This window comes from Callionymus lyra, chromosome 14, assembly GCF_982586985.1.
Source record: "Callionymus lyra chromosome 14, fCalLyr1.hap1.1, whole genome shotgun sequence".
Classification (NCBI taxonomy): domain Eukaryota; kingdom Metazoa; phylum Chordata; class Actinopteri; order Syngnathiformes; family Callionymidae; genus Callionymus; species Callionymus lyra.
Genome location: NC_141831.1, coordinates 6,410,518 through 6,435,248, shown reverse-complemented (window position 1 = coordinate 6,435,248; position 24,731 = coordinate 6,410,518). Strand labels below are relative to the sequence as shown.

The window sequence follows — 24,731 nt, the reverse complement described above, 5'->3', positions numbered from 1 at the left end:
TCGTATATATTTAATAAGATTGAAATCCAATCGAATAACAAACCTAGAATTTCTATATATAATTTAGATAATTATATATTTTATGTTGATATATTGCGTGTCAAACAGTGTGTATCTTGGAGTAAATAGGGTGGTAAAGATAAATTAATCTTCTTTATGGAAAACGACAATTGGAGCAAATTAAAAATAATAATTATCGATAATAAATAGGGATTTAATTATAGCCGATATTTTTATCAAGAGATACATGAATAAATAGCAGAAATAGCAAATACACATATGAATGTACAATAACACAAATACTGTATTAAGCAAATGTTAAAAAATAACAAAATAGCATGAATTAAATTACATTTGAATGAGTCTTGTATAATGCTTATTTGTTTCAAGAGTTTTATCCTCGATTATATTTTTGGATACAAAGTGAAAACAGGCCTGTTTTCCCCAAGTTTTTCACTCCAATGTGTTTAACAGCTGACTCTGGCGCGCAGTGCGCGTGTTTTCCGCCAGGGGGCGTGAGTTCCAGCTCTGGCTGGGATCGGCCTCATCTGGGGCGGATGTTTTCTCAAATGATACGAACTGCAACGACACCCCCAGGTCCCCCCTAAAAGATTTAAAAAAGAAGAAGAAAAAGAAGAAGAAGAAGGAAGAAACCCCACACACGCCGATCGTGGAGAGCTTCACGCCCGGTTCCTCCAGGTCCCCACTTTTTTTTTTTTGTTCCCGTGGCCCTCGCGCGGAGGAATGAGGGTGTCTTACGTCACGGTTAAAGTGTGACGTGAATTAAAAATAGCTTCTTTACGTGTTAAACGGATTCATGTGTGAGATTCGTGTCCCGCAGCAACTGCGGCGGCTTTAAACCTTCAACCCCGCCCCTCCCCACTATCACATGAATCTGGACTCGCTCTGGATGTGGAAAAAGAAAGTTCGGGGGTCCGAGCGGATCACTTGGACCAACTTTCGCTTCTCTCCCGCCGTCGGGCTGTGACCTCCTCGGACGTGTTTCTTTCCTTCCACGGTCGTGGGTGGTTTTTGTTTTTTTTTTTCCCCCTGCAGGACGAGTGGGAGCCGCGGAGGGGAGACGGGTTCTGCTCGAAGGTATGCGGCAGGGCATATGGAAGCTGTTGTTCACGCCTCGACCCCCGCTTGTTTTTCTTCAGAAAAAAACCCCACTTTAAAAAAAAAAAAAGTGTGTCCCCTCGACATGTTTGTGTGTTGTTGTGTTGTTGCGTGAAGTTTGTGGCACAGAGACGACACAAAAAAAAGTGAGGTGGGGGGAGGGGGTTCTGGTTGTAAACAATCACGGATCTTCTATTCTGGTCTCGGGTTGAAACTTTTTTTTAAATCTCACCCTTTTTTGTTTTTTTTGACGCGATTTTTTTCTTCTTTTCGTTCGTTCAGATTGTTTTAGAGAAAGGGAAAAAAAAAGTTGGGCGACATGGACGCGCACCGCGGCGCGCCCCCGGCCGGGCAGCAGATCGTGCACGTGCGCGGGGACTCGCAGACGGAGCTCGAGGCCCTCTTCAGCGCCGTGATGAACCCCAGCAAGGCCGCCAAGCAGCCCGCCCCCCTGCCCATGAGGATGAGGAAGCTTCCGGACTCCTTCTTCCGCCAGCCGGACCCCCGGGGCCACTCCAGACAAGTAATGACACTGTCGTCAGAGCGCGCGCCGGAGCGATAACAACACACTTTGGTTTATTATACTTTCATGACATATTGAAAAAAATCAATAAAAGTACTAATACTTCACGTAGTTTGGGAAGTTGAGTACTTCAAACTTTTACTCCACAACTTACGTTAGTATTTGTACTTCATCTGTAACTTGTTGTGGCCCCATGACATGATCCTCTGCAAATACTATATGTTTTTAATGCATTAACATGAATCAAAGGTGTAGTTAAATGACATTTAAATCAAAAATAACCATTTTTAAAATCACAATGGTGGCAATGAGATGAGGAACAGGTTCAATATCCGTCTGGATCCACATAACGTTTGAAGAATAATCAGCAGCATTTTTTTTTCTTGGAGGTTTTGGCTTCCTCTAGTGAAATTTATACATTTTTAAACAGAATCATTCAATCAAAAATGACTCAAAAACAGATTTAACTAAACATTTTAGTTCACATAATCAAACAAAGTCAAATTTCCATCTGGATCCACATAACGTTTGAAGAATAATCAGCGTTTTTTTTCTTGGAGGTTTTGGCTTCCTCTAGTGAAATTTATATATTTTTAAACAGAATCATTCAATCAAAAATGACTCAAAAACAGATTTAACTAAACATTTTAGTTCACATAATCAAACAAAGTCAAATTTCCATCTGGATCCACATAACGTTTGAAGAATAATCAGCGTTTTTTTTCTTGGAGGTTTTGGCCTCCTCTAGTGAAATTTATATATTTTTAAACAGAATCCTTCAATCAAAAATGACTCAAAAACAGATTTAACTAAACATTTTAGTTCACATAATAACACAAAGTCAAATTTCCATCTGGATCCACAAATCATTTGAAGAATAATCAGCGTGTTTTTCCTGGAGGTTTTGGCTTCCTCTAGTGAAATTTATATTTTTTAAACAGAATCATTCAATCAAAAACAGATTTAACCAAAAATGTAGTTCACATAATCAAAGTCAAATTTCAATCTGGATCCAAAGATCATTTGAAGAATAATCAGCGTGTTGGCTTCCTCCACCAAAATTCATGTTTTGAAAAAACATTCAATCAAAAATCACTCAAAAATAGATTTAACTAAACATTTTAGTTCACATAATCACACAAAATGAAATTTCCATCTGGATCCACAAATAACTTGAAGAATACACTGCATTTTCTTTAAAAGAGTTTTGGCTTCTGCAAAATGAGTTTCTATTTTTTTTTCCGCTTGTTCAAATGTGTAGATAAATTATCATTGTGTTAAAAAATATGACTTAGTTGTTTTTTAAATTGGAAACTTGGCGGATGGCTGCGCTTTCTGAGCGCTTGAGCCGAAAACTGAGGCTCTCAAAAACATCCAAATACCTCCAATGCTGCTCGTCCAGTGTAGACAGTAGACAGGAAGTGCTCGCGATGTTTACCCCCAGTACTTCCTGTCTGTGTAGCATGTTAGCCTTTTAGCTTCTGCTGCAAAAATATTGACTTACTCAACACCAGAGGGACGTGAAGGACGAGCAGTCTGGAGGTTTTTGGATGTTTTTAAGAGTCTTTTTGGACGAAGACAAGTTAGCTTCGGATGCTACATTAAAATGAACACGTTTTTGTATATAAATCTAAAAAGACATGGACATTAGTCGACATGAGCTCGAGTAGAAAATGAGTGAAGTTTTGTGAATTATCACTTTAACGTTGAACAGGTTTTTAAATTAAAATAATAAATAATGAGACAAAAAAATGACATTAAACAAAAATATATAAATTAAATTTGTCTTTCAGAAAAGAGTCTCAACAAGAATTGACAGTTTTGTCTGTCCTTCAAATAAAATCTCCAAATTACTTCCATTAAAAAGTTCATTAGAAAGGCGCTATATAAATAGAGATTATTATTATTATTATTATTATTATTATTATTATTATTATTATTATTATTATTATTAATAAATGTGGTTCTTTACCAGGGGCCACATATTTATAGTGTGAGGGGCCGTGAAGTCAGAAGAGCCAAAATAGTAAAATATTTGAAATGTAAAATATATTTATCAAATCACGTTTCACGTTCACAAGGAAATATAACTAACGTTTCTATCTGTTCCTCGATGAGTCCGTTTCAGGAACTTAAAAAAAAAAGTGTCCAAATTTTCTGAAAAATCAACCTTTTTGTCTCTTTTTACTGACGAAATGTACAATTTTCTGATCCCAACACAGTCCCTCGAAGAATAAGCACCAAAAATATTCATTAAAAATACCTTCTTTCTTTTTTTCAAACTTTCATTTTTATATAAAATTATTATTATTATTATTATTAAGAGATTCAAACGAAAATAGTTGTTATCAAGAGCAAAGAAACAGATCAAACCAGTGTAAACTCAAGTTTTCTGCTTTAAATATATTGAAAATAAAAAAACAAACGTTGTTTTAATAATAAAGTCAATGATTAAAAATAGACTCACAATATAAAGTGTTTGAAAATGAAAATGTACGAAAAGTTTCTTTAAAAAAAACAACTAGTTTTTTTTAAATTGTTAACGATGTTTTTTTTCCGTCCACAGTCCAGTTCGGACGGCGGCGTGTGCGGTTCGCTCACGCCTCACCACGTGCGCGCTCACTCCTCGCCGGCGTCGCTGCCGGTCAACTCTCTGTCCGCTCAGGCGCCGGAGGTCAGCGCCGCGCCCGTCATCCCCGACGACATCCCGCTGCCCCCCGGCTGGGAGATGGCCAAGACCCTGACCGGACAACGATACTTCCTCAAGTAAGACTCCGGCGTCAAGCACTTGATCCTGATCACCGTGGTTACACCTTTTCAATGTGTGTGTGTATTTACATGTGTGTATGTATTTACATGTGTGTGTCCATGTGTGTGTGTATTTACATGTGTGTGTGTATTTACATGTGTGTGTCCATGTGTGTGTGTATTTACATGTGTGTGTGTATTTACATGTGTGTGTGTATTTACATGTGTGTGTCCATGTGTGTGTGTATTTACATGTGTGTGTGTATTTACATGTGTGTGTCCATGTGTGTGTGTATTTACATGTGTGTGTGTATTTACATGTGTGTGTCCATGTGTGTGTGTATTTACATGTGTGTGTCCATGTGTGTGTGTATTTACGTGTGTGTCCATGTGTGTGTGTATTTACATGTGTGTGTGTATTTACATGTGTGTGTCCATGTTTGTGTCCATGTGTGTGTGTATTTACATGTGTCTGTGTATTTACATGTGTGTGTCCATGTGTGTGTGTATTTACGTGTGTGTCCATGTGTGTGTGTATTTACATGTGTGTGTGTATTTACATGTGTGTGTCCATGTGTGTGTGTATTTACATGTGTGTGTCCATGTGTGTGTGTATTTACATGTGTGTGTCCATGTGTGTATGTATTTACATGTGTGTGTTCCTGGTGTGTGCTTCAGCGTGTGTGTGTCCGTGTGTGTGTGTATTTACATGTGTGTGTCCATGTGTGTATGTATTTACATGTGTGTGTCCATGTGTGTATGTATTTACATGTGTGTGTCCATGTGTGTTTGTATTTACATGTGTGTGTGTATTTACATGTGTGTGTCCATGTGTGTGTGTATTTACATGTGTGTGTCCATGTGTGTGTGTATTTACATGTGTGTGTCCATGTGTGTGTGCATTTACATGTGTGTGTCCATGTGTGTATGTATTTACATGTGTGTGTCCATGTGTGTTTGTATTTACATGTGTGTGTCCATGTGTGTGTGTATTTACATGTGTGTGTCCATGTGTGTATTGTATTTACATGTGTGTGTCCATGTGTGTATGTATTTACATGTGTGTGTGTATTTACATGTGTGTGTCCATGTGTGTGTGTATTTACATGTGTGTGTCCATGTGTGTGTGTATTTACATGTGTGTGTCCATGTGTGTATGTATTTACATGTGTGTGTTCCTGGTGTGTGTTCCGGGTGTGTGAGTCTATAATTGTGTGTCCATGTGTGCTGGTGTGTATGTATTTACATGTGTGTGTTCCTGGTGTGTGCTTCAGCGTGTGTGAGTCCATGTGTGCTTGTGTGTCTATATGTGTGTGTCCATGTGTGCTTGTGTGTCTGTATTTACATGTGTGTGTTCCTGGTGTGTGAGTCTATAATTGTGTGTCAATGTGTGCTGGTGTGTATGTATTTACGTGTGTGTTCCTGGTGTGTGCTTGTGTGTATGTATTTACATGTGTGTGTTCCTGGTGTTTGAGTCTATGTGTGTGTGTCCATGTGTGCTTGTGTGTCTATATGTGTGTGTCCATGTGTGCTTGTGTGTCTGTATTTACATGTGTGTGTTCCTGGTTTGTGCTTCAGCGTGTGTGAGTCCATGTATGTGTCTATATGCTTGTGAGTATGTATTTACATGTGTGTGTTCCTGGTGTGTGCTTCAGCGCGTGCGAGTCTATACGTGTGTGTCCATGTGTGCTAGTGTGTATGTATTTACGTGTGTGTGTGTTCCTGGTGTGTGCTTCAGCGTGTGTGAGTATATATGTATGTGTACTTGTGTGTCTATATGTGTGTGTCCATGTGTGCTTGTGTGTCTGTATTTACATGTGTGTGTTCCTGGTGTGTGCTTCAGCGTATGTGAGTCTATGTTTGTGTGTCCATGTGTGCTTGTGTGTCTATATGTGTGTGTTCATGTGTGCTTGTGTGTATGTATTTACATGTGTGTGTTCCTGGTGTGTGCTTCAGCGTGTGTGAGTCTATATGTGTGTCCATGTGTGCTTGTGTGTCTGTATTTACATGTGTGTGTTCCTGGTGTGTGCTTCAGCGTGTGTGAGTCTATGTGTGTCCATGTGTGTCCATGTGTGCTTGTGTGTCTATATGTGTGTGTCCATGTGTGCTTGTGTGTCTATTGCTGTATCTCAAATCGCATACTACTCTTAGTATACTAGAAGTTAGTATGCATCAGTTTAGTGTACGTACTAACTAGTACGCAAATTCTCCACAGATAGTATGTCTCAAATCAAACTCTGCTGCTACACACTAACAGGAAATCACATGACAGCTTCTTCTTCTACTACTATTTAACGATGGTTTCAACCAGCTGTAGGAACGCTATCGCCACCTGCTGGCAACGCGTTTTGCAACCTTGGAAAAAGAAATAAAGAACAAATATGAGAATCGAAATATTCGGGAGATATTTAAGCTGGTATCAGCAGCGAAGACGTGTTTATCCACCTACTGCTGCTGAAAATACACCTGTAAGTATATGCATATATATATATATATATATATATATATATATATATATATATATAACGTAACTTCCGTTTAAAGCATCACTAAGATGGAGCTGTTTAGGGTGCTTAGTGTCCATCGAACCATACTTAGTTTTGTGGGCGTGTTAGTACGCCAATTTAGTGTGCATGGAGCACTAAATTGTGACGCACTAACGCACTAAGAATACTAACTTTGAGTAGGCTAGTATGCGATTTGAGACACAACATATATGTTTGTGTCCATGTGTGCTTGTGTGTCTGTATTTACATATGTGTGTTCCTGGTGTGTGAGTCTATATGTGTGTGTCCATGTGTGCTTGTGTGTCTATATGTGTGTGTCCATGTGTGCTTGTGTGTATGTATTTACATGTGTGTGTTCCTGGTGTGTGCTTCAGCCTGTGTGAGTCTATGTGTGTGTGTCCATGTGTGCTTGTGTGTCCATGTGTGCTTGTGTGTCTGTATTTACATGTGTGTGTTCGTGGTGTGTGCTTCAGCGTGTGTGAGTCTATGTATGTGTGTGTGTGTGTGTCCATGTGTGCTTGTGTGTCTATATGTGTGTGTCCATGTGTGCTTGTGTGTCTGTATTTACATGTGTGTGTTCCTGGTGTGTGAGTCTATATGTGTGTGTCCATGTGTGCTTGTGTGTCTGTATTTACATGTGTGTGTTCCTGGTGTGTGAGTCTATATGTGTGTGTCCATGTGTGCTTGTGTGTCTGTATTTACATGTGTGTGTTCCTGGTGTGTGCTTCAGCGTGTGTGAGTCTATATGTGTGTGTCCATGTGTGTTTGTGTGTCTATATGTGTGTGTCCATGTGTGCTTGTGTGTATGTATTTACATGTGTGTGTTCCTGGTGTGTGCTTCAGCGTGTGTGAGTCTATATGTGTGTGTCCATGTGTGCTTGTGTGTCCATGTGTGTGTCCATGTGTGCTTGTGTGTCTGTATTTACATGTGTGTGTTCCTGGTGTCTGCTTCAGCGTGTGTGAGTCTATGTGTGTGTGTCCATGTGTGCTTGTGTGTCCATGTGTGTGTCCATGTGTGCTTGTGTGTCTGTATTTACATGTGTGTGTTCCTGGTTTTTGCTTCAGCGTGTGTGAGTCTATGTGTGTGTGTCCATGTGTGCTTGTGTGTCCATGTGTGCTTGTGTGTCTATATGTGTGTGTCCATGTGTGCTTGTGTGTCTGTATTTACATGTGTGTGTTCCTGGTGTGTGCTTCAGCGTGTGTGAGTCTATGTGTGTGTGTCCATGTGTGCTTGTGTGTCCATGTGTGTGTCCATGTGTGCTTGTGTGTCTGTATTTACATGTGTGTGTTCCTGGTTTTTGCTTCAGCGTGTGTGAGTCTATGTGTGTGTGTCCATGTGTGCTTGTGTGTCCATGTGTGCTTGTGTGTCTATATGTGTGTGTCCATGTGTGCTTTTGTGTCTGTATTTACATGTGTGTGTTCCTGGTGTGTGAGTCTATATGAGTGTGTCCATGTGTGCTTGTGTGTCTGTATTTACATGTGTGTGTTCCTGGTGTCTGCTTCAGCGTGTGTGAGTCTATGTGTGTGTGTCCATGTGTGCTTGTGTGTCCATGTGTGTGTCCATGTGTGCTTGTGTGTCTGTATTTACATGTGTGTGTTCCTGGTTTTTGCTTCAGCGTGTGTGAGTCTATGTGTGTGTGTCCATGTGTGCTTGTGTGTCCATGTGTGCTTGTGTGTCTATATGTGTGTGTCCATGTGTGCTTGTGTGTCTGTATTTACATGTGTGTGTTCCTGGTGTGTGCTTCAGCGTGTGTGAGTCTATGTGTGTGTGTCCATGTGTGCTTGTGTGTCCATGTGTGTGTCCATGTGTGCTTGTGTGTCTGTATTTACATGTGTGTGTTCCTGGTTTTTGCTTCAGCGTGTGTGAGTCTATGTGTGTGTGTCCATGTGTGCTTGTGTGTCCATGTGTGTGTCCATGTGTGCTTGTGTGTCTGTATTTACATGTGTGTGTTCCTGGTGTGTGCTTCAGCGTGTGTGAGTCTATGTGTGTGTGTCCATGTGTGCTTGTGTGTCCATGTGTGTGTCCATGTGTGCTTGTGTGTCTGTATTTACATGTGTGTGTTCCTGGTTTTTGCTTCAGCGTGTGTGAGTCTATGTGTGTGTGTCCATGTGTGCTTGTGTGTCCATGTGTGCTTGTGTGTCTATATGTGTGTGTCCATGTGTGCTTTTGTGTCTGTATTTACATGTGTGTGTTCCTGGTGTGTGAGTCTATATGAGTGTGTCCATGTGTGCTTGTGTGTCTGTATTTACATGTGTGTGTTCCTGGTGTCTGCTTCAGCGTGTGTGAGTCTATGTGTGTGTGTCCATGTGTGCTTGTGTGTCCATGTGTGTGTCCATGTGTGCTTGTGTGTCTGTATTTACATGTGTGTGTTCCTGGTTTTTGCTTCAGCGTGTGTGAGTCTATGTGTGTGTGTCCATGTGTGCTTGTGTGTCCATGTGTGCTTGTGTGTCTATATGTGTGTGTCCATGTGTGCTTGTGTGTCTGTATTTACATGTGTGTGTTCCTGGTGTGTGCTTCAGCGTGTGTGAGTCTATGTGTGTGTGTCCATGTGTGCTTGTGTGTCCATGTGTGTGTCCATGTGTGCTTGTGTGTCTGTATTTACATGTGTGTGTTCCTGGTATTTGCTTCAGCGTGTGTGTGTCCATGTGTGCTTGTGTGTCCATGTGTGTGTCCATGTGTGCTTGTGTGTCTGTATTTACATGTGTGTGTTCCTGGTGTGTGCTTCAGCGTGTGTGAGTCTATGTGTGTGTGTCCATGTGTGCTTGTGTGTCCATGTGTGTGTCCATGTGTGCTTGTGTGTCTGTATTTACATGTGTGTGTTCCTGGTTTTTGCTTCAGCGTGTGTGAGTCTATGTGTGTGTGTCCATGTGTGCTTGTGTGTCCATGTGTGCTTGTGTGTCTATATGTGTGTGTCCATGTGTGCTTTTGTGTCTGTATTTACATGTGTGTGTTCCTGGTGTGTGAGTCTATATGAGTGTGTCCATGTGTGCTTGTGTGTCTGTATTTACATGTGTGTGTTCCTGGTGTCTGCTTCAGCGTGTGTGAGTCTATGTGTGTGTGTCCATGTGTGCTTGTGTGTCCATGTGTGTGTCCATGTGTGCTTGTGTGTCTGTATTTACATGTGTGTGTTCCTGGTTTTTGCTTCAGCGTGTGTGAGTCTATGTGTGTGTGTCCATGTGTGCTTGTGTGTCCATGTGTGCTTGTGTGTCTATATGTGTGTGTCCATGTGTGCTTGTGTGTCTGTATTTACATGTGTGTGTTCCTGGTTTTTGCTTCAGCGTGTGTGAGTCTATGTGTGTGTGTCCATGTGTGCTTGTGTGTCTATATGTGTGTGTCCATGTGTGCTTTTGTGTCTGTATTTACATGTGTGTGTTCCTGGTGTGTGAGTCTATATGAGTGTGTCCATGTGTGCTTTTGTGTCTGTATTTACATGTGTGTGTTCCTGGTGTGTGAGTCTATATGAGTGTGTCCATGTGTGCTTGTGAGTCTATATGAGTGTGTCCATGTGTGCTTGTGAGTCTATATGAGTGTGTCCATGTGTGCTTTTGTTTATGTATTTCTGTGCATGTATGTGTATGTCCCTGTGTTTAAGTGGATGTGTGTGTGCTTCAGCGTGTGTGTATGTGTGTTTCCATGTGTATGTTTGTGTTCGTATTTATGTATGTTTGTGTGTGTGTGTGTATTTTTCGTTTGACCATGTTTGACAGTGTGTATTTGTGTTTGTGAAAGAGTATTAGTGTGCGTGTGTTTCTTTCTATTTGTGTGTGAGTGTGTGTTGGTGAGAGAGAGAGTGTGTGTGTTGTTAGTGACCGTGAATGTGTGTTTGTGTGTGTGAGTCTGAGTCTATGTGTGTAAGTTTGTATTTCTGTGTGTGTGTGTGTTAGTGAGTGTGTGTTTCAAAGTGTGTGTGTTTCTATGTGAGTGTGTGTGTGTTTTCTATATGTGAGAGTGTGTGTGTGTGTGTTTTCTATATGTGAGTGTGTGTTAGTGAGTTTGAGAGTGTGTGTGTTATTATATGTGACTGTGTGTGTGTGTTTCTATGTGAGTGTGTGTTTGTGTTAGTGAGTTTAAGAGTGTGTGTGTGTGTGAGAGTGTGTGTTTCTTAATGTGTGTTTGTGAGTATGTGTGTGTGTGTGCGTGAGTGTAAGAGTGTGTGTGTTTCTATATGTGAGCGTGTGTGTATCTTTATGCATGTGTGTGTGTGTGTGTAAAAGTGTGTTAGTGAGTGTGTGTGTTTCTATATTGAGTGTGCGTGTGTGTGTGTGTGTTTGTGCGTGAGTGTGTGTGTGTGTGCGTGAGTGTGTGCGTGTGTGTGTGTGTGTTTGTGCGTGAGTGTGTGTGTGTGTGCGTGAGTGTATGCGTGTGTGTGTGTGTGTGAGTGTGTGCGTGTGTGCGTGTGTGTGTGTGTGTGGGTGTATCAGGTCGTACAGGTAGATCCAGCCGAGAAACCTGAGGTCACTTGAGTTTACGTTTGTTCAGACATGTTTTATTTGCAGTCACGTGGAGAAAACAACAACCTGGCACGACCCTCGTCTGGCTCAGCTCCAGTCTGCGGCCCAGCATCCCGGGACCCCCGTCCACTCACACTCCCTCAGCAACCCGGCCGCCCCCACCTCCCCACAGAGCATCAACCCGGAGACAGGTACCCGTCAAACCCACTCCGTCCTCCCATGATGCTTCACTTCCGAGTCAGCAGCTCGACCGGATCTCGAACCTCGAACCTGTTAGACTTGTGGTGGTTTCTAGTCATTACAAGTTCAAACCAAGATGTCGGATCTTTAGATGCACTTTTGTCGATAACATGTTGTTGTTAAGAGAATTATTTTAACCTTTTAAGACAAATTATGATTCAGATGTTGATGGTTTTCATTGATGGACAAGTTCACGACGATTAATGTTCATTATTAAGATACAAACATGAAATCGAGGATTTTAAAAGATCTAAAACACAGATTAAAATATATTATTATTATAACGACTAATGTATTTTTGTAAACAGAGTCATTTTTCACGTATTAAACCCAATGTGTTTACATTAAATGGTGTAAAATTGCTCTCAAAACTTAAAACAAATGCAAAAAACAATGAGAATAAATTAATATATTGATGATTTGCAGCAAAGAAAGTAAAAATAAACTATTTTATTTCTGCTGTATTGATTATTACTGCATGTAATGTGTTTTATTTTGTGTAAAAAAAAAAAAAAAGAGATTTTCTCTAAATTCTTTTTTTTTTAAATAAAAAGGATTATGATCATTTTTTTTGCAACTAATGGCATTAGGTTAGTTAAGTGTAGCAATATTAATGACAATTATATCTTAATCCATTTTAAATCATAAACGTTGAAACAAACTAACTTTAAATATTTACTTTCTTCCAGTGTATTTTGAAAAATCAGGAGCTATTTATACTATTAAAGAAATTAGAGTAAAGTAGTGAAAAACTTTCAGAAAAACTTTCAGAAATGCAAAGAAAATAGAATTGAAATCAGTCTTTTTCTCTACAGAACCAGAGTAAAACTCCAGAAAACTAGATTTAATTCTGTTTACCATCTTTAGTTTTGAAAAAAGAGATAAATAATGACTCATAAGTTTCCCCTGCTATGCTAATCTTTAGCATCTTAGCTTGAAACCACAACTAACTTCCTGCTCATTTCTCATGACTGTGATCAAAAGAGCGACATGTTTGTTTTTTGTTAGTTAACATTAGCAAACATTAGCAAACATTAGCAAACATAGGCAAACATTAGCAAACATTAGCAAACATTAGTAAACATTAGCAAACATTAGTAAACATTAGCAAACATTAGTAAACATTAGCAAACATTAGTAAACATTAGTAAACATTAGCAAACATTAGTAAACATTAGCAAACATTAGTAAACATTAGTAAACATTAGCAAACATTAGTAAACGTTGGCAAACATTAGCAGCAAACATTAGCTTTGTAGCTAAAGTGTAAAATATCAATTGAAATGACAAAGCGGTGAATTGTCCATCTCTAAATACGTCAACATCGAGCACGTTAACACGTCCTCTCAGCTAGCATCGCGCAGAAACGCTAAAGAAAGGCGCGCTAGCTTCTTGATCTTGAACTCAAACGTCCAGTTCTTTCATGGCTTCCTCACTGTGTACTTTCACTGACACTCAGGTCCTCTGCCTGAAGGCTGGGAGCAGGCGGTGTCCGCGGACGGAGAGGTGTTCTACATCGATCACATAAATAAGAACACCTCATGGGTCGACCCGCGTCTAGGTAGCATCAAATTTGTGTCTACAGACTTGAAAATCACAAGTTGCTCAGCCATCGCTAGAACAACGCAGATCTCAAATGTTGTTCTTCTGTTGTTGTTTTTTTTTTTGTGGAGGTTTTTGTGTTGTTGTTTTCTTTGTGTGTTTTATAATGTTGGCATTTTGTTTGTGTGTTTGTGTTGTAGCCCAGAAGTTGAACCCGGGGCTGCTCAACATGGCCATGCAGCAGCGACAAGACAAGGAGCGGCTGAGGTGCAAACAACAGATGCAGCTTCCACCACAGGTCAGAGGTCAATGTGACCTTCAGACTCTTCAAACTTGAGTTTTTAAATAAAATAAAATAAAATAAAATAAAATAAAATAAAATAAAATAAAATAAATAAATTAAATTAAATTAAATTAAATTAAATTAAATTAAATTAAATTAAATTAAATTAGATTAAATTAAATTGTATTCATTTTTTTTATTTTATTTTAATCTTTCACAGGTCAGAGGTTAACGTGACAAATAGACTCTTGAAACTTGTGTTTAAAATGTTATTTTATTTTATTTTACTCCACCACAGGTCAGAGGTCAGTGTGACCTTTAGACTATTCCAACTTGTGTTTTTTATTTTATTTTATTTTATTTATTTTATTTATTTTATTTATTTTATTTATTTTATTTATTTTATTTATTTTATTTATTTTATTCATTTTATTTTATTCCTACATAAGTCAGAGGTCAACTTGACCTTTAGACTCTTCCAACTTGTGGTTAAAAATGTATTTTATTTTATTTTATTTTACTCCACCACAGGTCAGAGGTGAACGTGACCTATAGACTCTTCAAACTCTTGTTTAAAATTTTAATTTATTTTATTTTATTCCTCCACAGGTCAGAGGTCAACATGACAAATTGACTCTTCAAACTTGTGTTTAAAATTTTATTTTATTTTATTTTATTTTATTTTATTCCTACATAGGTAAGAGGTCAACTTGACCTTTAGACTCTTCAAACTTGTGGTTAAAAATGTATTTTATTTTATTTTATTTTACTCCACCACAGGTCAGAGGTCAACGTGACCTATAGACTCTTCAAACTTGTGTTTAAAATTGAATTTCATTTAATTTAAAAACGTCCCCTTAAACCACATTTTATTCATTATAATTATTATTTCTTAATGTATTCAATCTTTACTTCATTTATTTACTTCCATGTCATTCAATTTAAATGATTTGAATGTATTTGATTATTTATTCTAAGCAATTAAATGAATGTTCAATTGAATAATTTACACATTTTATAATAATGTTTAAGCGTAAAAAACATGTGTTCAGGTAGGAAAAGCTAAAACTCCTTAATAAAGAGTATTCTTCAAATTATTTGTGGACCCAGATGGACATTGACCTGTTTCTAGTTTCATTATCAACTAAAAGAAGAATTTCAATCTATTCTTGAGTGATTTTAAGACACAAACTATCACGTCCTCTCCTGGACAAGATGGTCTAAGACTCTTAAAGGATTTGATTCCACGGGTCTGCAGGACTCAGGGGTGAGGAACCAGATTCCCGGTGGGATGGATCACGACAGGAACACGCAGGCTCACGTTCCCTCTCTGGACGTCAGAATCCGGAGCCAGAACCACGAACCCACGCTGAACGGGTGAGCCCCGGGACCCGGGTCACGAGACGTAACAGAGTTGACGGTTGTTGTGTGTCCAGAGCTCACTCTCGTAACGAGAGCACCGACAGCGGTCTGAGCGTCAGCAGTTTGCCGCGCACGTCCGACCACATGCTGAGCTCCGTGGAGCACATGGACACCGGTAATGACCACTGACTCCTGCAGATCCTCAATGGAGGCTCGTGACATCAAAACAAAGGGTTTTGCAGTAGAAGCGACGATTTGGTAGAGATCTGCTGTGTGGCCACTAGATGTCGCTGTAGCTGCAGCGCAACTAGACTGAACCGTTGATTCATTCAAATAAAAGAATATCATCGGAATATTTAATGATTGAATTTAACATTTTAAATGTTGAAACTTTGATATACTTTTTTATTTAAAGGTGCTTTTTAAGCTTTTTATATTTATTTTGAATAATTGACATATTGAAAGCTTAAATATGTATTTTCTTTCAATAATGTTATTAGAATATTCGTTTATTTTAAAATGAAATTCGATTTGTACAGACAGTTTGATGATATTCAAATATAAAGTGCACTACAAACAAAATGTATAATTATTATTATTATATTATTAATCTAATTACAATAATTCTGATATTTTTTAATAATAGTAATTTATTTTACGATTGGAAATGAATGAAATGTTGATTCAATCGTGAAATGAAACTCAAACAAAAAAATAAAATAAAATAAAATAAAAACAAATTAAGATTTCAAGATTTAAATGATTAAAACATGTTTTTTAAAGTATTAAATGCTTTTATGTATTTTCCTCTCGTATGTTCCGTCAGTAAAGACTCATTAAAGACTCATTTAAGACATTAAACTAACACTTGAGTGCTTTTACTTTTACATTTCACAAACTCAAATATTAACTTTTGCTTTAGCAGAAACATGACAGGCGGCCATTTTAGTTTTTGCTAGAGATCTCTGGGAGATGTAGTTTTGAGGCCTGTTCCGAGGTTCAACTTAAGTAAGGCCAAGAATGGAAAAATGTTAAGTTTAAATGTTTATAGATATATTTATAAATGGTATAATAATGTCGAATTAAGAATTAATTTAGATTGTTTTTATATATTTTGTTCAAATATTATAAATAAATAAAACCTTTCGATATAGAAACGATTTAACTCAATTATTCATATCAATAATTCAATAAATAGTTGTTACTACCATAAAAAATATTTGTCTGAAGAGTTCTTCTGACTGACCACCAGATGTCGCAGTAGAGCAACCGAAACACAAGCGATCCATTAAGAAATCAATAACAACGAACATCATGGTGGACTTTCATCTAAAAAAAAAGAATATTTTCTGCTTCTTTTTGATCATTTGTTTTCTCTCCAGGCGACACCAACGAGTCGTCCATGGCCCTGCAGGACTCCATGCCGGTGCTGCCCATGTCCGAGGGCGACGAACTGATGCCCTGCATCCCCGAAGGCCTGAGCTCGGACCTCCTGATGGACATGGAGACGGTGCTGTCCGGGTCTCACATGGACAGAGACAGCCTGCTCACTTGGCTATAGACGGACGGTGATGGACTCCTGACACTGAACGAGCCAAGTAATCCAAAACACTAACGACGGAGCATTTATATCTATTTTTCAAATCTACTCTTAAAATCAAGGGTTACAATCAAACTCTACGACGACACTCACCACTTCTAATCCTCTTCTAAAGATGCTTATTTAGTCCCAGACTTTTACAGACCATTATATTATGCAGTATTAAAACTTCTGTGTGGAAGAAAAAAACCAGCAGTGCCTTGTAGAAATAGAAGACGAAGAGGAAACAACGATACTAGTGTCGTCGCTCGGACCAAAAAACGAAAACAACAAAAAAAGCTGCAGCAGTATTAGAAGAAAAGCTTTAAGCCTCACTATTGTTACTTTTGACTTATAATGATGAATTAAAAACACTAAACATCAGCGTTTTATCGTCAATTTAAGGAGCTTTTTCTTCAGGAGTTCAAACAGATAAATAGACGTTTTTTGTTTTTTTTAAAAGAAGGTTTTAGTTGTTTTTTTTTAGGGCAAAGATCAAGTTTTTAGCTTCTTCTCTACGAGTGTTCGTGAGTCAATATTTCCCAGGAGTGCGACAGCAGATGGACTCGATGGATCCGAAGCCGACGATATCTGACGACGTCGTTGGAGATGGAGGGTGAATGCTGGGAAGAGAAGGACTCGCTCACACTGACAACGCTACGATACTGACTCAACACCGACGGGTGTCGACAGAAAGTCAAACTAGTGGATCTTCCCGAGAAAAACCAAACACTTGTTTGTACTAATAGCAGATGCCGTGATGTTCATTTTCCCGCCTAACATTTACTTCTTCCCGCCAACATCAGTACTTTTTTTTCTGTATTAACTCTGTTTTTACTCCTGGATTGTTTGTGCTGTGATTTTATTTTTCTACCTGAGTTTGAATCTTTTTTTTAACAAACGGTTTGTGAATCATTAAAAAAGAAAAAACAAGGTCAATTATCTCATCTATTGAAATTAGATCCAGTTTTTTAATGATATCCGAGTGACGCGTGCGACGAAGGGTTGTTTTGTTTTTTTCTCGCTCCTGCACGAACGCAACACACTACCTAGTCGGGTTGTTATTTATCGCCGCATGCATGACACTCCATATGTTACTATGTTATTACCAGAGTTTGAAGGCAATCAGCATGAGCTTTATATAAGATTTTTACATTTTACTCCCACTTTTATCATTTTATAAAAACGTTTCTGTGTCAATAAACTTTTAAATACGCAAACCTCTGACTTTTTCTTAAGATGTGGATATTTTGTTGCTCGGTGCTCTGTTGGTTTTGTCTGGTGACTCTATTATACCAACGTTTTTATATTGAATTTTAAAAAGGCTAGGAATTAAAAAATGTTGAATTTTAGAAACGTTATTTTTCAATTTTTGGAATCAGAATATCAAACTCTATGTGTAAAAAACAAACAAACATTCATTTGGAAAATATTTGTTCTTTTTCCCACAACATTCAAATTGCAGAATTCAGTCATTTTATATTTAAAAAAAAAACGAATTCATATTCATTTATTCTATAAAAAACTAATTAAAACCTTTCACACAAACTGTCATATTTTAGCTCTTCGTTCCTCTCCTCTGGATTGACGGCCCCTCACAACAGTCACAGTATATCATGTGGCCCCAGAGGAAATTTAATTGCCCACCCCTGCTTTAAACTAGGACAATATGATGTTAATATTTTTAAAAATGTCAGGTTTTGAGAAAATTAACTGATAAAAGTTAAAAAGTAAATTGAATGAAGCAATAATTATGGTTTTATTGCATTAAAATAGTTTGAATCATGTGATTTCACAACAGTTTCCGTAGAAGCTTCACACCTGATGAAACCGACAGGAAGTTGACGCAGAACATCCTCTTGATGTTATCGTCTAGTTCCAGGAATCGTAGACGAGAAGCTGCTGATGGTGAAGAGATTGACCTCATGAAGTCGCAGCAGAGTCGACTCTCACTCACAGACGAAGACATGGCTGCACTGATCCTGCTGCTGGTGACGTTCTTCTCCAACAACATCCTCGCTGAGATCCTCAAGATGGAAGGAGACTCTCATGACTTCATCCTGAACAAAACAGCTGATGACGTCTGCTTGATCTCAAGATGGATCGGTGAGGAGAAGGAACTTCTGTGGAACTCTTCACATCATCATGACTCCATTCTTCAGAGAGAAGCTTATTATGAAATAGACCCTCTGAAGGTTTCAGACTCGGGTCAGTACCAAGAACAGTGCTGGACCCAGAACAACGTGATGCACGAGAAGAACTTCACTCTCCTGGTTTGTGGCAAAAGAAAGATGAGGCGTCAGGACTTGAGACCTTATGTTGGACAGACACTGGAGCTGAACTGTGACGGTGTGGGACCAAACCAGAGTGTCCAGTGGGCTTTACGTCATTTAAACCTCATAACAGGAAATTATGATTTATCTTTAATCGATGATGAAACATCTTCAATGTACAAACTACAGCAAGTGAAGAACAAACCATCTCTTCTGGTAACGTTTGACATAAGTTCTTATTCAGTCTATTATTACTGTCTGGAGAAGAACCATCAGAGCTGTGAACTACTGAAGGAGTTTGATGTTAATTTACAATATAATTACATTCACAGGTGGGTGGGAGAGAGTCTGGAGCTGAACTGCTCTGACTTCAGTGGAAACAAACCACACGTGTGGTGGATTATTAATTCATTGATGAAATATGAAAAGATTAACAACTACACTCTGATATTTCCATCACTGACCTTGAACCACACAGGTTATTACACCTGTGATCGCAGTGGTCAGTATGATGATTACTACCTGTTTGTGTGTCCTGAGTCTGACCCGCCTGCTGATGTGTTCTTCACTGGAGGAGAGAACGTGACTCTACAGTGTGACTGGAAACAGCCTGATAAGATCTTCTGGTTCATGAAGACAAAGAGAACTGAAGGAAGAACATCACTTGTATATCAAGGACAAAAAGACAGAATCTCTCGTTCCGACACGAGCCTGGTGATCACTAACATCTCTCTGGAACACAGCGGAGAGTTCTGGTGTGTGGTTGAGAAAGACAGACGTTGTGTGTTCAGATCTAAGACCCTTGTAATGTTCGGAGAGCCAGAGGTTGATCACCATCTAGTGCGGTCTGTGCTGCTCAGTGTCGTGATCTTCATGATGTGTGTTGTTGTTGTTGTTGTTGTTGTTGTTGTTGTTGTTGTGGTCCAGAGGAGCAGGAGGAGAGAGCAGCTCCCAGCACCTGTGGAGGAAGTGGAGATGTTGGAAGTGTCTCCAGCATCAGCAGATGTTCAGCCAGAGACTCTCTGAGGCGTCAACATGATCCACGAGTGTTTGGATGAATCTTTCTTTGACTGTTTGTTTGTAATCATTGTGACTCTTGTTTCCTCTTCAGTGTCAATAAAGTTCAACCATTGACCTCCAATAAAAGACTCCAGTTTTCTTTGTATAGAGATGAAGTCGATGAGTTTACGTCACATATTATTCTGACTTCTTTCTTCCTGTTTTCCTTCTTTCTGCTCCTCAGTCTGGTTCTGTTTCTCACTGATGTCTCTTCTCTTTTCAAATATTTTCTCCAGAAAACAAGGTCAATAATCTTTTTAATCTCCTTCCTGATCTCATCACCGACTGCTTCAATAATGATGTGTTTGACACGAGAACACAGTGTTTCTAAATGTCTCTCATCTTTCTGACATTTCTACACTTGAAAATACAAGGATTTTGAAAGCTTTTACTTTGTTACATGTTCTATTATTTTGAAAACCTTTAACCGGAAGTTGACCTTTCAGCGCGAGTGTTAAAAGGCAGAAAAGTTGACATTTACGAGCAGAAACTCTTGGTAACATGAGAGACAAAGATGTTCCAGAGAATCCAGTGTCGACGCTTGATAATTAACTTTTAATTAGTTAAAATAAAATTCTGCATCAGTCGACCACACAAGTTATTGTTTAATAAATATTACTCACTTACTTACTTATGGCTGCTTTCATCATAGCTCTGAGTGGAGCAATCAGAGTATGTTATTCTGGGATTAACTGTTTACTGTAACATCTTAGACTCAGGAAGATATCATGTCTCTAACAGGCTAGATTTGTCTGCTTTTTTCGTCAAATCGCAAACAACTTTGCATTTCATAGTCATGTGTCTCAGGGCCCTGTTATAATATCTATATAATATATATATATATAATATATAGAACCTAGCTTCTCCACCAGCAACCACAGCAAGAGCAACACGAGGGACAGAAGTGTCAGAGAGCATAGAGAACCTTGTTCAGTTGTTAGTTCAGCAGCCTCACCATTAGGACCACAAAAATGTCACCGCAGACAAGAATCAAGTTCATGTTTGCGACCAGATCGTGCCATTTGTCGTCATAATCAGGTTCTTAAAAAGGATTTTAAAAGATCTAAAACACAGATTAAAATATATTATTATTATAACGACTAATGTATTTTTGTAAACAGTCATTTTTCATGTATTAAACCCAATGTGTTTACATTAAATTGTGTAAAATTGCTCTCAAAACTTAAAACAAATGCAAAAAAACAATGAGAATAAATTAATATATTGATGATTTGCAGCAAAGAAAGTAAAAATAAACTTTTTTATTTGTGCTGTATTGATTATTACTGCATTTAATGTGTTTTATTTTGTGTAAAAAAAAATAAAAAAATGATTGTCTCTAAATTCTCTTTTTTTTAAATAAAAAGTATTATGATCATTTTTTTGCAACTAATGGCATTAGGGTTAGTTAAGTGTAGCAATATTAATGACAATTATATCTTTATCAATTTTAATTTTACATCATAAACTTTGAAAAACCTAATAAATATTTACTTAAAATCACTGTTTTATTTCTTTAAGTGTATTTTGAGAAATCAGGAGCTATTTCTACTATTAAAGAAATTAGAGTAAAGTAGTGAAAAACTTTCAGAAATGCAAAGAAAATAGAATTGAAATCAGTCTTTTTCTATACAGAACCAGAGTAAAACTCCAGAAAACTAGATTTAATTCTGTTTACCATCTTTAGTTTTGAATAAAGAGATAAATAATGACTCATAAGTTTCCCCTGCTATGCTAATCTTTAGCATCTTAGCTTGAAACCACAACTAACTTCCTGCTCATTTCTCATGACTGTGACCAAAAGAGCGACTTGTTTCTTTGCAAGATTTTTTTTTGGTTCATCAGAGGTAGAAAAAGGAAACTTAGTAACATTGGTAACATTAGTAACATTAGCAAACATTAGCAAACATTAGCAAACATTAGCAAACATTATCAAACATTAGTAAACATTAGCAAACATTAGCAAACATTATCAAACATTAGTAAACATAAGCAAACAATAGCAAACATTATTAAACATTAGCAAACATTAGCAAACATTAGCAAACATTATTAAACATTAGCAAACATTAGCAAACATTATCAAACATTAGTAAACATTAGCAAACATTAGCAAACATTATCAAACATTAGTAAACATAAGCAAACATTAGCAAACATTATTAAACATTAGCAAACATTAGCAAACATTATTAAAAATTAACAAACATTAGCAAACATAAGTAAACATTAGCAAACATTAGTAAACATTAGCAAACATTAGCAAACATTAGCAAACATTAGCAAACATTAGCAAACATTATTAAAAATTAACAAACATTAGCAAACATAAGTAAACATTAGCAAACATTAGCAAAAATTAGCAAACATTAGCAAATCTTAGCAAACATTAGTGAAAATTAGCAAACATTAGCAAATCTTAGCAAATCTTAGCAAACATTAGTAAACATTAGTAAACATTAGCAAAAATTAGCAAAAATTAGCAAACATTAGCAAATCTTAGCAAACATTAGTAAACATTAGTAAACATTAGCAAAAATTAGCAAACATTAGCAAACATTAGCAAATCTTAGCAAACATTAGTAAACATTAGTAAACATTAGCAAAAATTAGCAAACATTAGCAAATCTTAGCAAACATTAGTGAAAATTAGCAAACATAAGTAAACATTACTGACATTAGCAAACTTTGGCAACATAAGTAAACATTAGTAAACTTAAGCGACATTAGTGAACATTAGCAAACATTAGCAAACATTAATAAACATAAGTGAACATTAGAAAAAAATTGTAAACATTAGCAAATATTATTAAACATAAGTGAACATTAGCAAAAATTATTAAACATAAGCGAACATTAGCAAACATTAGCAAACATTAGCAAACATTAGAAAATATTGACAAACATTAGTAAACATTAGCAAACATTAGCAAACATTAGCAAACATTGACAAACATTAGTAAACATTAGCAAACATTAGTAAACATTAGTGAACATTAGCAAACATTAGCAAACATTAGCAAACATTAGCAAACATTAGCAAACATTAATAAACATAAGTGAACATTAGAAAAAAATTGTAAACATTAGCAAATATTATTAAACATAAGTGAACATTAGCAAAAATTATTAAACATAAGCGAACATTAGCAAACATTAGCAAACATTAGCAAACATTAGCAAACATTAGCAAACATTGACAAACATTAGTAAACATTAGCAAACATTAGCAAACATTAGCAAACATTGACAAACATTAGTAAACATTAGTAAACATTAGCAAACATTAGTAAACATTAGTAAACATTAGCAAACATTAGCAAACATTAGCAAACATTATTAAACATAAGCAAAGATTAGTAAACATTAGTAAACATTAGCAAACATTAGTAAACATTAGTAAACATTAGTAAACATTACCAAACATTAGTAAACATTAGCAAACATTAGTAAACATTAGTAAACATTAGTAAACATTACCAAACATTAGTAAACATTAGCAAACATTATTAAACATAAGCAAACATTAGCAAACATTAGCAAACATTAGCTTTGTAGCTAAAGTGTAAAATATCAATTGAAATGACAAAGCGGTGAATTGTCCATCTCTAAATACGTCAACATCGAGCACGTTAACACGTCCTCTCAGCTAGCATCGCGCAGAAACGCTAAAGAAAGGCGCGCTAGCTTCTTGATCTTGAACTCAAACGTCCAGTTCTTTCATGGCTTCCTCACTGTGTACTTTCACTGACACTCAGGTCCTCTGCCTGAAGGCTGGGAGCAGGCGGTGTCCGCGGACGGAGAGGTGTTCTACATCGATCACATAAATAAGAACACCTCATGGGTCGACCCGCGTCTAGGTAGCATCAAATTTGTGTCTACAGACTTGACAATAACACGTTGCTCAGCCATCGCTAGAACAACGCAGATCTCAAATGTTGTTCTTCTGTTGTTGTTTTTTTGTGGAGGTTTTTGTGTTGTTGTTTTTTTGTGTGTTTTGTAATGTTGGCATTTTGTTTGTGTGTTTGTGTTGTAGCCCAGAAGTTGAACCCGGGGCTGCTCAACATGGCCATGCAGCAGCGACAAGACAAGGAGCGGCTGAGGTGCAAACAACAGATGCAGCTTCCACCACAGGTCAGAGGTCAATGTGACCTTCAGACTCTTCAAACTTGAGTTTTTAAATTAAATTAAATTAATTAAATTAAATTAAATTAAATTAAATTAAATTAAATTAAATTAAATTAAATTAAATTAAATTAAATTGTATTCATTTTTTTTTATTTTATTTTAATCTTTCACAGGTCAGAGATTAACGTGACAAATAGACTCTTGAAACTTGTGTTTAAAATGTTATTTTATTTTATTTTACTCCACCACAGGTCAGAGGTCAGTGTGACCTTTAGAATATTCCAACTTGTGTTTTTTATTTTATTTTATTTTATTTTATTTATTTATTTTATTTTTTATTTTATTTTATTCCTACATAAGTCAGAGGTCAACTTGTCCTTAAGACTCTTCCAACTCTTGTTTAAAAATTTAATTTATATTATTTTATTCCTCCACAGGTCAGAGGTCAACATGACAAATTGACTCTTCAAACTTGTGTTTAAAATTTTATTTTATTTTATTTTATTCCTACATAGGTCAGAGGTCAACTTGACCTATAGATTCTTCAAACTCATGTTTCAAATTTTATTTTATTTTATTTTATTTAACTCCACCACAGGTCAGAGGTCAACGTGACCTATAGACTCTTCAAACTTGTGTTTAAAATTGAATTTCATTTAATTTAAAAACGTCCCCTTAAACCACATTTTATTCATTATAATTATTATTTCTTAATGTATTCAATCTTTACTTCATTTATTTACTTCCATGTCATTCAATTTAAATGATTTGAATGTATTTGATTATTTATTCTAAGCAATTGAATCAATCTTCAAGTGAATAATTTACACATTTGATTTGTGTTTAAACATAAAAAACATGTGTTCAGGTAGGAGAAGCTAAAACTCCTTAACAAAACACAGAACATTCTTCAAGT

The 24,731-nt window shown here is 37.0% G+C and overlaps 1 protein-coding gene across 2 annotated transcripts; it reads left to right on the top strand.

Annotated features, from left to right (window-relative positions):
• Nucleotides 1-958: 958 nt before the first annotated feature.
• On the top strand, nt 959-17,575 carry LOC148065854 (transcriptional coactivator YAP1-like). 2 transcript variants are annotated; one of them, XM_087807249.1, is made up of 9 exons: nt 959-1,098; nt 1,402-1,642; nt 4,209-4,408; nt 11,395-11,540; nt 13,049-13,150; nt 13,332-13,429; nt 14,673-14,791; nt 14,851-14,951; nt 16,159-17,575. In XM_087807249.1, the coding sequence occupies exons 2-9, from the start codon at nt 1,439-1,441 to the stop codon at nt 16,335-16,337; spliced, it is 1,149 nt and encodes a 382-aa protein (XP_087663375.1). In that variant the 5' UTR covers nt 959-1,098; nt 1,402-1,438; the 3' UTR covers nt 16,338-17,575. The 2 variants fall into 2 exon arrangements, with proteins under 2 accessions (XP_087663375.1, XP_087663377.1); XM_087807251.1 differs by lacking the exon at nt 13,049-13,150.
• The last annotated feature ends 7,156 nt before the right edge of the window (nt 17,576-24,731 follow it).